The 15,891-nt window shown below is 44.0% G+C and overlaps 1 protein-coding gene across 1 annotated transcript in view; it reads left to right on the top strand.

Moving 5' to 3' along the window:
- The window catches only part of tmtc1 (transmembrane O-mannosyltransferase targeting cadherins 1), a 94,125-nt gene that overhangs the window by 45,731 nt on the left and 32,503 nt on the right, over positions 1 to 15,891 (top strand). Inside the window, exons 6-9 of the mRNA XM_085251029.1 lie at positions 81 to 184; positions 3,691 to 3,880; positions 11,275 to 11,396; positions 13,078 to 13,245. Of these exons, the coding sequence (XP_085107155.1) occupies positions 81 to 184; positions 3,691 to 3,880; positions 11,275 to 11,396; positions 13,078 to 13,245 (584 nt within the window). The remainder of the gene's footprint in view (positions 1 to 80; positions 185 to 3,690; positions 3,881 to 11,274; positions 11,397 to 13,077; positions 13,246 to 15,891) is intronic.

Below are 15,891 nucleotides of genomic sequence, written 5' to 3'. Positions count from 1 at the left end.
CTGTAGACTCACAATCCCTGGAAAGACTTTCGTCTAAAAAGGAGTGGCTTGCTGAGATGTTTCTCTCCTCTATCCTGCAGGTAGTGATCATCGTGTCTTTCAGGCTTTGGCTGATGGGAGGATCCATGCCGCTTTTTTCTGAACAAGACAATCCCGCCTCCTTCTCACCTCACTTTCTCACCAGGTCAGCATCACACTCAGATGGAGACAGAAGAATCTGGTATTGAACATTTTGTCCTAAAAAGTCTTCTAATATCCATATAACTTGTTTCTAACATTGAAATATTGTCCGGTAAACCATAAATACATATATATGGTTTTTATATCAGTGGTGGACGGGAGTGGAGGCCTGGCGCTACTGAACTATCTGATACACGGGGAAAAACAACTTGATGTGTCCAGGCAGCCGATTTATGCTACATCATTGATTTATGACAAGCCGCTTCCAAAAATGAACAATAGGAGCGTTAACTAACCTGTTTGGGGTTTTTTGTGCATTGTGTTTAAGTAGCCACTAATGATAAGACTTATCATTATTGCACAAGACAGAGATTGGAAATAAATAGAAAATAAAACACTTAAGAAGACATAAAAATAAAAAAATTGATATAGGAATACTGGCACTGCAAGGAGATCAAAAGGAGGGATAAAGAAAATTAAAAATGGAAAGCAGATCAGCAAGTCATCAATAATTAAATATAAAATAATAATTAAAATTGATCAGGGAGGGCTCAGGGAGGGGCGGGGCCATCTGCTGTCATTGGTTAGGGGGGGAAGACAGGATAAAGACATGCTGTTGAAGAGAGACAGAGATTAATAACAGATATGATTCAATGCAGAGAGGTCTGTTAACACATAGTGAGTGAGAAAAGTGACTGGAAAGGAAACACCCAGTGCATCATGGGAATCCCTGGCAGCCTACGTCTATTGCAACGTAACTAAGGGAGGATTCAGGGTCACCTGTTCCAGCCCTAACTATATGCTCTCTCTTTCTAGTCAGTACTCTTGCTGCAGCATTATGGAATAATTGAAGGATTTTCATCCTGACTTCCTGATAATAATGAATTATAGCTGTCCAACCTCGAAGTAATAAATGCATGAACTAGTTTTTCAGCGTCACTCTGAGACAGGATATTTATTACATATTTGTTTAATATGTGCCTTAAGTATGTAAATGGTAAATGGCCTGTATTTGTATAGCGTTTTACTAGACCTCCCAACTCTTGAGCCACGATCGCCCATATATATATATATACACACACACACACACACACACACACACACACACACACACACTTTGGTGTCACGGTTCGATATTTTTTCGATACTAAAAAATGTTCATGCCTTTTTAATTTGTCATTTATTAAAATTATAAATATATATTTTAACTCAAAAGTACAGTTTTTAAATTTAACCCTAACCCTTGTGCGTGTTTTTTATTTTGACAGCGAATGCGCACCTGCGGACCACTTATGTGCAGCCCTGGTTATATAGCTCATCATATCGCAGCCACAGAAATGATTTTGTCCATGAAACCATAAAGCTGCACTTTCTTTTTGCCTTATAGTCTGATTTGTCATAACTTTTCTGTTTTGTGGTAAGCTTTTCTTTGGCTGTCACTTCTTCACCCTGACCAGTCTTATTTGGCTCAGCAGAACTGAAATATATATCCTGCTGCTTTTACACACTTTTTTCACACCATAGACAATTGCCTATGCACTCAGACCAAAAGGGGCTGAATAATTACGCAGACCCCACTTTGCAGTTATTTATTTGTAAAAAATGTTTGAAATCATGTATGATTTTCGTTCCACTTCTCACGTCTGCACCACTTTGTGTTGGTCTTTCATGTTACCCATGTATTTTGGATTCCATAAGGATGTACTTAGTTTTTCACAGGACCACATGAAGTCCTTTGAAAACCTTCTTTTTGGCAAGACTGTGTGTTCTCTTATTAGCACGTGTGCTCCGTGCACAGCATTTAACAGTGAATGAAATTCTCATCTGGTAAACCCTGTATACTGTAGTAAAGTTTGACATTTATTTATTATTTATTCTTATTTTTATATTGTATCTAGTTTTAATTAATGTTAATGTATCTGCATATGTTTATCAATATAAATCAATATAAAGCACCATAACCTTTTTTGTATATGAACTGGCACAAATCACTGCACATTTTGATTGACTGGTTGACTGATCAATTGTTTTATTTTGAATATGTAAATAGAAATAACAACAAGCAAGAAAATACATTGTAAATTCAAAACAACATAGAAAATAAAAATAAAGTTCCCACAAATATACCACAAAATATATATACTTTAAAAAGGAGTAGAATGAAGTTTACATTATTTAGCTGGCTGTAGCTCAGGTGGCAGAGCAGGTCAGCCACTAATCAGAAGGTCGGTGGTTCGATCCCAGGCTGCCTCGTGGCTGCATGCCAAATATCCTTGGGCAAGATACTAACCCCGTGTTTGCCTACTGGTGGTGGTCAGAGGGCCCGGTGGCGCCAGTGTCCGGCAGCCTCACCTCTGTCAGTGCGCCCCAGGGTGGCTGTGGCTACAATGTAGCTTGCCATCATTGTGTGAATGTGTGTGTGAATGACTGAATGTAGTGTGAAGCGCTTTGGGGTCCTTAGGGACTAGAAAAGCGCTATACAAATGCAGGCCATTTACCATTATTCCTACCCACTGGTGGTGTCAGCATTACTTGGAAAAATCTAAAAGAGTTGAGGTTGTAACACATTAGTGCCCATAGTTTGGAAGTATCCAAAGATGCTTTCTGCCAAAAGATTGAACCACTTTAACGTCCTAACAGGCTTTGAGGATCAAATTAATTATTACTGACATATCAAACACATTGCCTCTTGAATTTTGTAATTTATAAAAGCAGACAGCAAAGTCTGGGTGCCAAATTACTCTTTCAATTAAGAGGTGTTTTAGCCTTCAATGTCCTGTTTGTCAGTTCTCACTGTTGAGTTTTGCTGTTTTAATAGAAGCAGGTAGCTACAACAAATCTTCAGAATTAATACATGAGTCACACAGGTTTGATAATAACTGTTGTTGAGGTTTAAATTTATAATCTTAAATGCTTATATGTTGATTATATTGCTTTATATAAGAAAGGCCTAACTCTGAGTACACTCTGTGCCAAAAGTGTTGACAGGAAACGACATGGTTTTGCAGAAGCATGGTAACTGCAGTAGAAAGTGAAACCAACTAGGCTGTTCGATCGAAACTTAAAGTGTGGTGTGACGTAGAGAGCAAGTATATAAATAACTAGGCTTCCGTTTGTGCTTCAGACCTGGGGTTGTGTGTTTTGTGTTCAGGTCTCCATATCCCAGATATGTAAAATTAAAGATCATTGTTTCAGTTTGACCACTCTGAGCCCTGTGTCTTTCTTGGCCGTAAAGAACACAAAAGAACTGGGATTTAATACTGTGCTGCACTTACAAAAGGGGAGAATACAAAGACTAAATCAGAGCAAACATGAACACCAGCAGCAACTGCAGCATGACTCTTTTAAAGACGTTTAGGATTCAGTATACCATGATCTGCTATAGGTTTCTTTGACTGGGCTTTAAATGTCAGTTTATTAGATTATTCTAAATTAGTTGTAACCTTAGACAACCAAGCATCTATTATATCTTTGTCCTTTTCTTCTTTTTTCTCTAACCTCTCTCCACAGGTTTTTAACCTACTCATATTTGCTGTCCTTTAATGCCTGGTTGCTGCTGGCCCCCATTGTGCTGTGTTATGACTGGCAGGTTGGCAGCATTATGTTGGTGGAATCGCTGGGTGATGTGCGCAATGTGGCCACTATGCTGCTGGCTGTAGTGATGATTGCTTTATGCCTGCACTGCATCTTTTCACTGCAGGTAAGAACAGAAATGTAGTTCAAAAAAGCTTTAGATCACATTTCCCATGATCTCTGCTGCCTCGTGAATCTTGTCTGCCCTCAAATGTGTCATTTAAAGGGCATAAAAGTTTTTTAGGGATGAGTACAATAACCTCAGTTCTATCTGTATTTAAGAGCAGAAAATTGGAGGCCTTTATGTCTTTAAGACATTCCTGCAGTTTAACTACTCTAGTTTTCGGGTCATAAGCTGCTACTTTTTTCCCACACTGTGAACACTGCGGCTTATACTGACGTGCGGCTAATGCATATCTTTTTTCATGCGGTCAAAAACATTTTGCCTGGTAATAGTAGACCAATAAAATTGATAAGTAGTATATATACGGTATATATTTTTACCGGTTGTTAAGAGACGTTGTAATGTTGTTTGTGCACTGTTCCGTAAAAAAACCATAAGCAGCGTAATTTGTGTGTTACCAATACGTACGTATACTTACAGGTAGCCGTGTTACAGGCGCTGTTCGAGGGGAAAAAAAGCATTTGCAGTATGTATTTTTGTATGTTACTATGTTTATATTACCTTACGGATTAAATTAAACGGTAAAAATCCTCAGGTGTAATATTTCTGTATACAAAATTAATTTTCTTTCTAAAATTACAGCATGTGGCTTTTAATTAGGTGCGCTCTGTAGTCCGGGATTTACGGTAATTGGTGTGTGTTATCTGGCTTCATGGACAGATAGAGCTGGGTGTCATCTGCATAGCAGTGTAAATGTATGCTATGTCTTCTAATGATGCTGCCTAAGGGAAGCATGTATAATGTAAACAGAATTGGTCCTAGCACTGAACCCTGTGGAACTCCATAATTAACCTCAGTGTGTGAAGAGGACTCTCCATTTACATGCACAAACTGGAGTCTATTAGATAGATATCATACAAACCACTGCAGTGCAGTACCTGTAATACCTACAGCATGTTCTAATCGCTCTAATAGGATATTATGGTCGACAGTATCGAACGCTGCACTGAGGTCTAGCAGGACAAGCACAGAGATGAGTCCACTGTCAGAGGCCATAAGAAGATAATTTGTAACCTTCACTAAAGCCATTTCTGTGCTAAAATTTGACTAACACTAACACTCAGTGATTTGTGTATTTTAGTTTTATTCTTTGATTTTTGTATGTTCTTAGTGTTTCCTGTTTTATTTTGAAAGAGTCTGTTGTGTCTTTATCTTTGTGTTTAGGTTCACTTCCCCTGTAACGTCATTGGGTTCATTTGTGTCAGCTATTTCCTTCCCCTGATTACCCCTAGTGTGTATGGCTGTATCCCAATTCAGGGTCTGCAGCCTTAACGGTCCACAAGGGCCGCGTACTCAAAGACCGCTAAGGCCGGAAGTGCGAGGCTTCTGAAATGGGACGGTCTAGCCTCCGTCGCGCTGCCCAGGTTGCCTAGCAACCATGACACTAACAGCTGGAAACGTTTCAAACAGCTTTGTTTGACAGAAATGAAGGAGAAAATATTTGTTCATTTGTTTGTTTGTTTCTACATGAGCTTTGATTAGTTGAGTATCTGAGGCTGAGACCACAGGACTGTAAAACATGATTGTTGGGCTTCATTTCTGTACTGAACAGTCATTTATGTCACGATCCTGGGTCTTATGACCCAGTGTTTTGAGTTTTGGTTCTTTTGATGTTTATAGTGTATGTTTAAGCTTATTAGGTTTCCTATGTTCATTTGCTTATTAGCTCCCCCTTGTGTTTTCAACCCCTGTGAAGTCTCCCTTTCCCTTCGTGTGTTTCATGTCTGTTGTCTTATGTTGTCATGTCTGCCTCTCATGTTTCCTGTTTTATTTTGAAGAGATCTCGTGTTTTTATATTATGGATTATGTTTTGAGTCCTTTGTTGTACTGTTTCTTGTTTCCCTAGATTTCAGTTATGGTTATCATAGGTTTAGTTCTTTGGCTTTGTAATATGGCTTCCCTGTGTTCAATGTTGTGTCTACTGTGACCTCTTTGTACCATGTTTCTGGTCCCTATAGTCTGTCTTCTCAGTTGCTGTTAAGTTTGCATGTTTAGAGTTCAGTCAGTGTGTTTCCTGTTTTACTTTGAAGGTCCATGTCTCATGTGAGTGTTTCTAGCTTTGCTTCCCTTGTCTCGTCCATGCCTGATTACTCCCAGCTGTGCTCTCCTTCTGTGTCTCATTCCCTCGTTATCCCTCTGTGTATTTAAGCCCTGTGTTTCTCTTTGTCAGTGTCGTAGTCTCCCTCATGGCTGTGTTTCCCTGTGTGTTAGTTATCCATGTCCCAGTTTAGTTTTCCATGCCATTCTGCAATAAAGCAGCTTTTTGAGTTTAATTTCGTTGTCGTGAGTTTTGCGTTTGGGTCCTTCTCCTGCCTGTACACAGCCGAAACATGACAGAAGACTACGACCATTACATGGACCCAGCAGACAGTGAGCTGTATGAGCGCCAGGAGGCAGCCCTCGCCCAGCTGGAGGAGGAGCTCCGCTGGAAGCCGTGGCGCGCTCCGGATTTTGAGCACATATTCCGCGGAACTCGGCTGGCTTTTGGAGGTCCCCGAAGTTGCCAAAAGCCTCCGCCTGTTGCCCCGGTGGGAGGTGGGAGTGCTCTGTTTTTCTTCGGATGCTCACGCTCCAGCCTCTGCCTTGCCGTCCCGCACGTCAGAGGCTCAACTGTATGCCCCGTCAGCTTCCTCTCCTCAGAGGAAGCGACGCTCACGCCGCCGTCACTTTTCACTTGCTGAGCAACTCCCGGTGGTGAGTTATAATGACTGCCTTTCACACATCCCACCTGAAGCCATAACTGAAAAGGACAATAAACTCACCCCAGACACTGTTGGAGTCTCCCTTTTGGATGATGACATAGACTGGGAAAAGTTTTTTCATTTTGCTCCCTTTGAACAGGGAGAAATCACAGACAATAAGCACTCGCCAAAGGCTGTAAATGCTGTTAAAGGAAAAACTGAGCAATGTCACCAGGTCTAAAACACTCAGTTCAGGTTCTGTCAGTTCAGGTTTTGTCAAGTCTGGTTCAGTCATCCCCAAGTCAGCTCACTCTAAGACTGTTAACCCGAGGACGTCAAAACCTGCTAAAACAAAGACTGAAAAACATTGTGGGAAAAATGCTAAGTTCATTTTTGATAGGTCTGTTTTTGTCGACCCGGTACATATTAACCCTAAGCCTGCCAATTCTAAGACTGTTTTTTCTGAGCCTGCTCCTTTGCCTGCTCGTGTTCCTGCTCCTGGGGCAGCTCGGGCCCAGCGTGCCCCTTCACCCGTACCAGTTCCTCGGGTGAGGGAGACTGAGGTCCAGTTGGTCCCTGCTCTGGTTTCCAGGCCAGCTGAGGCTCTGTCAGTTTCTGCACCCGTACCAGCTCCTCGGGTGAGAAGGGCAGTTGCCCAGCCGTTGCCGGTGCCTGTCCCGGCTTCCAGGGTGAGGGGGGCTGTGAACCAGTCCACCCCTGCACCCATGCCGGTCCCCAGGGTGAGGTCAGCCAGGATACAGCCCGTCTCCGCACCCGTACCTACTCCTCGGGTGGGAGCGGCTAGTGTCCGGCAGGTGCCTGCACCAGTTCTTGTTTCTGCTGAAGGCTCAGGCAACCCCCCCCCCCCCCCCCCCCAGCAGTCCTCCCTGTGTTCCAGAGGCTCAGGAGAGTTCAGTCCACAACCATCGCCACCATCACTACTGCATGCTTTTCAGTCTATAGCTCAGTCATTAGCTCTGTTAGCAGCCCAGTCCATAGTTCATTTTCCTGTGTTTCCGTTAGCTCAGCCGTTAGCCCACTGTGCAGCTCAGCCAGCTCCCCAGTGTTTAGCTCAGTCATTTGTTCCATCACCCGCTCAGCCTTCTGTTCAGCCAGTAGTCTCTGCACCTACTGGTCCTGCCACTGCTTCAGCTGGAGGGCCCGAGGAGCCCGTCCAGCCTCATGCCACGTCAGCTGGAGGGCCCGAGGAGCCCGTCCAGCCTCATGCCACGTCAGCTGGGGGTTCAGGAGAACCGCACCAGCCTCATGCCTCGTCAGCTGGAGGGCCCGAGGAGGCCGTCCAGCAACCTTCCTCGTCCGCTGGGGGTTCTGGCGAGCCCGTCCAGCCACCTGTCTCCGCTGGAGGGTCCGAGGGGCCCGTTCAGCCTCCTGTCTCCGCTGGAGGGTCCGAGGGGCCCGTTCAGCCTCATGCCACGTCAGCTGGGGTTTCAGGAGAACCGCACCAGCCACCTGTCTCCGCTGGAGGGTCCGAGGGGCCCGTTCAGCCTCCTGTCTCCGCTGGAGGGTCCGAGGGGCCCGTTCAGCCTCCTGTCTCCGCTGGAGGGTCCGAGGGGCCCGTTCAGCCACCAGCTGCTCCACCAGCAGCCTCATCCACGTTTGCAGCAGCCGTGTCTTCACCCACGCCAGCTGCGGCCTCCGTGTCTCCGCCCACGCAGTCGCCTGGTCCAGCTTCGGCTTCGGCTTCATCAGCGTCGCCTGGTCCAGCTTCATCCGAGTCGTCATCCTCGTCTGGTCCGGCCTCGGCCTCTGCTTCAGCGTCGCCTGGTCCGGCTTCTGCGTCTGCTTCGCCTGGTCCTGTGGCTGTTATGCCACCGCCCAGGCCACGTTCTGCACCTCGGAATTACCGGCCACTCTCCGGGCCACCAGCTGGACGTCATCGCCGTCGAGGTCGGCCGCCGGAACTGTTTCTACGCCGCTGCCGTCCGCACGGTTGGCCCCCGGAACTGTTTGACCATGAACTCCTGTGCCGTCGGCCTCCGGGCCGGCCCCCTGATCAAATGAACTATGAATTTCTGGACCGTCACCCTCCGGGTTGGCCCCCTGAGGAGTTATGAACTGTTCCCTGCGCTCCTGTGCTTTTGATGGACATTTTATTTGTGTTTCCATTCACTCACTGTCAAGGCCTCTGTTATTCCACACCATACTCATCATAGTTTTCAGTTTTTCACAGTTTCATAGTAGTTCATAGCCTGTACTCAGTTTAGTTGTCTTTTTCTGTTTTTCTTCTTAGCGTTTTTGTTTTTTGCCTTCATTCAGCCCTAATAAAGGCTCACTCTGTCTCCTGCAGTGTCTGCTCTTGGGTCCATTTAAAAAATACCTTGGTGCACCACACCGTGGCAAATTTTTTCCTCTGCAGATGATCACTTAGCCTTTGAAATAAAGGGAAGGTTGGAAATTGTGAATGTACACATATAAGTTTTTCTCAAACATTTTGTATTTAATTCACTGGAATTTAAGTGACAGAGACGGTCCTACTTCACTGTCTGGAGAACAAGTCTGGTACAAACAACATGAATTCAAGTTCAAATGTTGTTTGTACCACACTGCTTTCAGAACTGCACGTGATCATTTGCAGCTAGCGGGTTGTTAATGTTAACTGCAGTAAACTGTACCGCCTAATAGAACAGGGCGATATGGCCAAAAATATTTATCACGATATATATTTGAAAATTTGTGATAACGATATAACTGACGATATAATTGATGCGAGACAAAATACAACTCCACAACATTACTAGCGCAAAAAGACAACCTTCCATTTATTTTCACTTAAACAAGAAGCTGGTTTTTATGTACATTAAAGCTTTATAAAAATGTAACAGTGCAAATGCAAATTCCTTGCTGAAAGTTTAACCAAAAGGCATTTCCAGTGAAAATGGGCTGACATATCCTGAGCATAACCATGTATAATATCCACTGAAGTTAAAAAGAGGTGCTTTGCAACATTAAACTGCAGTGTGCAGTACGTATTTTTCGGACCATAAAGTGCACAGGATTATAAGGCACATTAAGCGAAACAAAGCAGTCAGATAAATCAAACTTTATTAAACTCATTCTTCTTGCTTCCTCCACTTCTGTACCATTGATTCATTAATGTTGAATTCTCTGGCAGCTGCTCTATTCCCATGTTGTTGCAGTATATTAATGACTAACCTCGTATTGTGGATGGATTATCTCAGTTGTTCTCCTGACTGAAGATTGGTCCTTTTACAGCATCCTGCCATGCGATTGCATTTGTCTCTAACCATGAGGAACCTTAACGTTAACTTTTATAAGTGGAAAAGTGTTAGTGTTCGTCCTCCAGCTTCACTGTTTATGTTATGCTAACATAGCTGTGTCGCTAGCGATCACGTAGCACATGATTATATACCAGCTAGCCCAACTTCAGTAACCCTACAAACGTCACTGCTGTTTAGTTTCCTGTCTTCATTTATGTTGGAAGTGATAGCAGAGCTGTACGTTTGATTTTTTTCAGAAATCTCTCAGTCAAAACATGCAATATCATGTTTAGGTAACTAGCGAAACTAGCGAGCTAACTTCCGCTAGCTTCCTGCTAACTTCTAACTCCGTTAAATGTAATAAATTTTGTTTTCATGGATGCCTGGAAGTTAAACTTCATAGTTACACCTGGTAAAGCAGCAATGCTGATTGTTTTATTAAAGATGAAAGAATTTAGACAGTTTTTAACTCTCAGTGATGCTGCAGTGTTCGTTTGAACTGAGGAGTACGGAGTTTAGGACCCAGATTACTCCCAGATTTAAGAGCATCTTAGTCCGACAATAACGACGGCCGCTTGCATGTTCTGCAAAAAAATGTGCTTTGTCGTGTATTTGACGGACAAACACCAAACCAGTTCCACATCACTGAAGTTGCACCATTTGTACAAACCAATTCTGGTTCATCTGTTTCACTCAACAATCGGCCATGTGCGTATGAAAACAAAGGCACTGTGCATGCGCGTTTCACTCATATTCTATCGCGATATTTCATTTTCCTATCGTTGCCTAACATTATACCGGTATTACCGTGAACGGTATAATATGGCCCAGCCCTACCGCCTAACAATATATTTGCACAATTAAAAGTTTGACAGTTTAACTGTTACTTAGCTTCTATAGATGTACGGATAGGTATCAGTGGATTTATACTGACACTGAAGTAAACAGTGATGTTCCTCAGCAAGTCCTAAGGAAATCTTTTTTTCCTCCAGTTTAAATTTGTGGATAACTGACATGCTGACAATGGAGCTAATCTTCAGGAGGTGATATGTTTCATGAGTTTTAAATTGTGTGTATTGTGTTTGTCTTGGTAGACGTTTGTTGACTTTTGGTCCCATTTTGTAGTAACTCAGCCTTACAGATATATTCTTCTCTTCCACCTCCTCAGAAACAGTGGATTATGATCTGATACGTCTGCTCTTCCTTTCTTTCACCCTTTGATTCTATGCCGGTCTTCAGTGTTGATAAATAAATAGTCTGTTCTCAAGTGTATTTGATGTGTTATTGAGTAATGTACATAGTTTTTCTGCCAAATGAATAAACTTCTCACACATGGTGTTTGAAGCTTCTTCACTTGGAACTTTTTGGTTTGATTTGTTTGCTGTGACTGTGCTCATCTCTCTCTCTTTTTCCACAGAGGCGAGACAGTAGGGAGGTGTTGGTGGGATTGTTGTTTCTGGTGTTTCCCTTCATTCCTGCCAGTAACCTGTTCTTTAGGGTTGGATTTGTCGTGGCTGAAAGGGTTCTCTACATGCCGAGGTGAGTGCGTGTCAGACTATTGGCAATTGATTACTAATTGCACAGCTCTACATCTGATGTTTGTTTGCTTTAAAAAACAATGATATCTTTTTGTGGAGATGGTTTGCCTTGGTCTAATAAATTACCTTTGACACAATGTGATATTCAATAATAATAATAACTATTATTATTGTTATTATGATGATTATTATTACCTCTTAAGCATTATTTAGCTTTTCAAAAATAAGCCACAAAAAGCTCAATTAGAATTTGTATGTTAGGAAAACAAAAATAATAAATCACAGATTTAAGCTTTAGCCTTAATGTAAACATATTCTAGCATTTCTCATCTTACCTGACAAACCAAGTGCTCTGTCACGGGACCGAGTGGTCTGTACTGAACTGAACTCAGGCGCAGAAACCCAGAACAGAGACGAGACAGCAGGTGGTTTAACAATATTTTATTAGACTTAAGCTCTGTAAATGTGGCAAGGACAAAAGCAATAAAACGTAGAGCTTGGCGCGGCCTGGAAAAAGTGGCTAGGGGAATGCAGAACTAGGGCGAGGAAACGGGGCCTAAGATGCAGACTGGAGCTGGGCAGGAAACAGTCATATTGCAGTAGGGGAGACAGAGTGTTGAGAGGGGGGGTGACGAGAATCCAGGGGAGCTGAATGGCGTGGAAAGGCTGACCTGAGATCCGGTGTCTTCAGATGGAGTGTGATGGCGGGCAGGCAGGTGAGGCATAGAGTGATTTTCAGAATGATGGTATCCTGAGTCCGAAGGGAGAGCACGAGCCAAGACAAATCCAGGAAATGGGTCGATGACAAACTGGCGTTAAATGAATGTCAGCATGTGGCTTAAATCACTCTGGCTTGATTGCCTGCAATTGGCTCCAGGTGTGCAGGAGCTGGAGGAGGTGGCCCTGTCCAGGGGCGGATCCCAGGTAGGTTCAGGAGCCTCATGGAAATTCCAGCCATGACATGCTCTTTGTCCTTCACCTGTATTCGTCTTTTTCTTCTGGCCTGTTAGTACTTTTTTCAGAAGGACTTTGAGTCCAAATGGTTTTTTAAACTTATATTTGGAAAAAAACAAGCAAACCAAAAACTACTTTTCAGCTACCTGCTTGTTTTAGCCTCAGCATCGCGTTTTATTTTGCTTTAATTTATTTATTTATAAACCCCCTTTTCTGGATTCATCCTTGGACCATGGACAATAATTTAAGTTCCTTCAGTCAAAACTTTCTCCTTTCTTGTCTTAGTGGTGTAGGCTTCTCTCTTACAACATAATCACAAGTCTCTTCAGTTTACTTCAAGGTAAACTTTTTTCCTTATATAGGGTTGTGGGTTGTGGCTGTATACAGCTAGTATGTACAGGATGGGCCATTTATATGGATACACCGTAACAACATGGGAATGGTTGGTGATATTAAAGTCCTGTTTGTGGCACATTAGTATATGTGAGGGGGCAAACTCCTCAAGATGGGTGGTGACCATGGTGGCCATTTAGAAGTCGGCCATCTTGGATACAACTTTTGTTTTTTTCAATAGGAAGAGGGCCATGTGACACATCAAACTTATTGGTAATGTCACAGGAAAAACAATGGTGTACTTGGTTTCAACGTAACTTTTCTGTTCTTCACAAACCTCCCACTGCTTCCTTCCTCTTCTCTTTCTTCCTCCTTCACTGTCTGTCCTCTCGCAGCATGGGTTACTGTATCCTGGTGGCTCATGGACTTGGTCGTCTGTGTTCGTCGGTTGGCCGTTGGGGCACCGCAGTTCTCAGTGTGTCCATGCTGCTACTGGTCCTGCTGTTCTCATGGAAGACTGTCCATCAGAACAATGTGTGGCTCTCCAGGGAGGCCCTGTTCCTGTAAGAGTTCCTGTGTACTTTAGTCACAGTTATCAGCTCACACTGAAGTTTTAGATCAGCAGAGAGATCTACTCCATCAAAAGAGTGCAATCTGAAAATATAACGGATGACATGCTAAGAAATCTAAGAAAACAGACTCTATGACTCCAGCTCTGCTGCAAGGTGAAACTACTCATATACAGTGGGGCAAAAAAGTATTTAGTCAGCCACCGATTGTGCAAGTTCCCCCACTTAAAATGATGACAGAGGTCAGTAATTTGCACCAGAGGTACACTTCAACTGTGAGAGACAGAATGTGAAAAAAAAATCCATGAATCCACATGGTAGGATTTGTAAAGAATTTATTCGTAAATTAGGGTGGAAAATAAGTATTTGGTTACCTCAAACAAGGAAAATCTCTGGCTCTCACAGACCTGTAACGTCTTCTGTAAGAAGCTTTTCTGTCCCCCACTCGTTACCTGTATGAATGGCACCTGTTTGAACTCATCATCTGTATAAAAGACACCTGTCCACAGCCTCAAACAGTCAGACTCCAAACTCCGCCATGGCCAAGACCAAAGAGCTTTCGAAGGACACCAGGAAAAGTATTGTAGACCTGCACCAGACTGGGAAGAGTGAATCTACAATAGGCAAGCAGCTTGGTGTGAACAAATCAACTGTGGGAGCAATCATCAGAAAATGGAAGACATACAAGACCACTGATAATCTCCCACGATCTGGGGCTCCACGCAAGATCTCATCCCGTGGGGTCAAAATGATCATGAGAACGGTGAGCAAAGATCCCAGAACCACACGGGGGGACCTGGTGAATGACCTGCAGATAGCTGCGACCAAAGTAACAAAGGTCACCATCAGTAACACACTACAACGGCAGGGAATCAAATCCCGCAGTGCCAGACGTGTTCCGCTGCTGAAGCCAGTGCATGTCCGATGCAGGATGTCGGATTCAGACGGGCCTGTCTGAATCCGACATCCTGCATCGTCCCGGTCCCCAAAAGGAACCGGCCCAATGAGCTGAATGACTTCCGACCGGTGGCACTGACGTCACATCTTATGAAGACTCTAGAGCGGCTCTTCCTCAACCTCCTCCGACCACAGGTACAACATGCCCAGGACCCACTACAGTTTGCATACAAGGCGGGTGTCGGAGTGGAGGATGCCATCCTGTACCTCCTACACAGAGCCCACTCACACCTGGATGGGGGAAAAGGCACGGTCAGGATCCTGTTTCTTGACTTTTCCAGTGCCTTTAATACCATCCGGCCCTGTATGCTTCAGGAAAAACTGAACAGGATGGAGGTGGACCCCTGCCTGGTGGCTTGGATCTCCGACTACCTCACCGACAGACCACAGTACGTCAGGCTGAAGGACATCACGTCTGACACTGTGGTCAGCAGCACAGGAGCACCACAGGGAACTGTGCTGTCCCCTCTTCTCTTCACCCTGTACACCTCTGACTTCTGCTACAACTCTGAATTATGCCATATTCAGAAGTTTGCAGATGACACGGCCATCATGGGGTGTATCTGGGATGATCAGGAAGAGGAGTACAGAAGTCTGGTGAGGAACTTTGTCGCATGGAGTCACACAAACCACCTGCAACTCAACACCTCAAAGACTAAGGAACTGGTTGTGGACTTCGGGAGGTCCAGAGAAGGTCCACTGCCGGTTCAGATAGAGGGGGAGGAGGTGGAGGTGGTCAACACGTACAAGTACCTCGGGCTGTGGGTGGACAATAAACTGGACTGGTCATGCAACACAGAGCACCTGTATAAAAAAGCCCAAAGCCGACTGTACTTCCTCAGGAGGCTGAGGTCTTCAAGGTTCAAGGTTCAAGGTTCTTTATTATTTGTCACATGCATAGTTATACAAGTATAACACACAGTGAAATGTAGCCTGACACGCTCCTCGACATGTGCAAAAATTGTATTAGTATATACACTGGGTGAATGTACAGTAGTAGCAGCAAGCAGGTGAATTCTGTACATTAGTATGAATAGATATCTGACTATTTTACAGGATAGACAATATAAACATATTTAAAATTAAAGGAATTGGAATGTACATTGTGCCTTGGTTTAGTGTCTGGAAGAGTCCTGTCTCAGTCAATTATAGATGATGTGAGAGGGCGGGTGTGTGTGTTTAGGGCACGGATGGCTTGGGGATAGGGGTCTTTTAACATCTGCAGGAAGCTCCTGAGGATGTTTTACCAGTCGGTGGTTGCTGGAGTACTTTTCTATGCTGTGGTGTGCTGGGGGAGCAGCACAGCAAAGAAGGACTCATCCAGGCTGGAGAAACTAATCAGGAAGGCTAGCTCTGTGGTCGGCATGAAGCTGGACACTCTGGTGACAGTGGCAGAGAAAAGGACATTAAAGAAACTGATGGACATTATGAACAATGCTGGGCATCCTCTGCACACGGCCATAAACAACCAGAAGAGTCTGTTCAGTGACAGGTTGCTTCTCCCCAAGACAAGAACTAACAGACTTAAAAACTCCTTTGTCCCACACGCCATCAAACTGTTTAACTCCTCTCTGGAGGGGAGAGGGAGGGGAGACAGGAGGACAAAGGAGGGGGGAACAACTAAGCTGTATTGCCTCTTCACCTCACTGTACAATACCTTGTGCAATACTTTTGTAAATAGTC

The sequence above is a fragment of the Mchenga conophoros genome, linkage group LG17 (assembly GCF_057382185.1).
Source record: "Mchenga conophoros isolate Kocher_MC1m ecotype Shallow Benthic linkage group LG17, M_conophoros_male_GT1.1, whole genome shotgun sequence".
Taxonomy (NCBI): domain Eukaryota; kingdom Metazoa; phylum Chordata; class Actinopteri; order Cichliformes; family Cichlidae; genus Mchenga; species Mchenga conophoros.
Note: the sequence above shows the minus strand (reverse complement) of the source record. Positions and strands in the feature narration are given on the sequence as shown.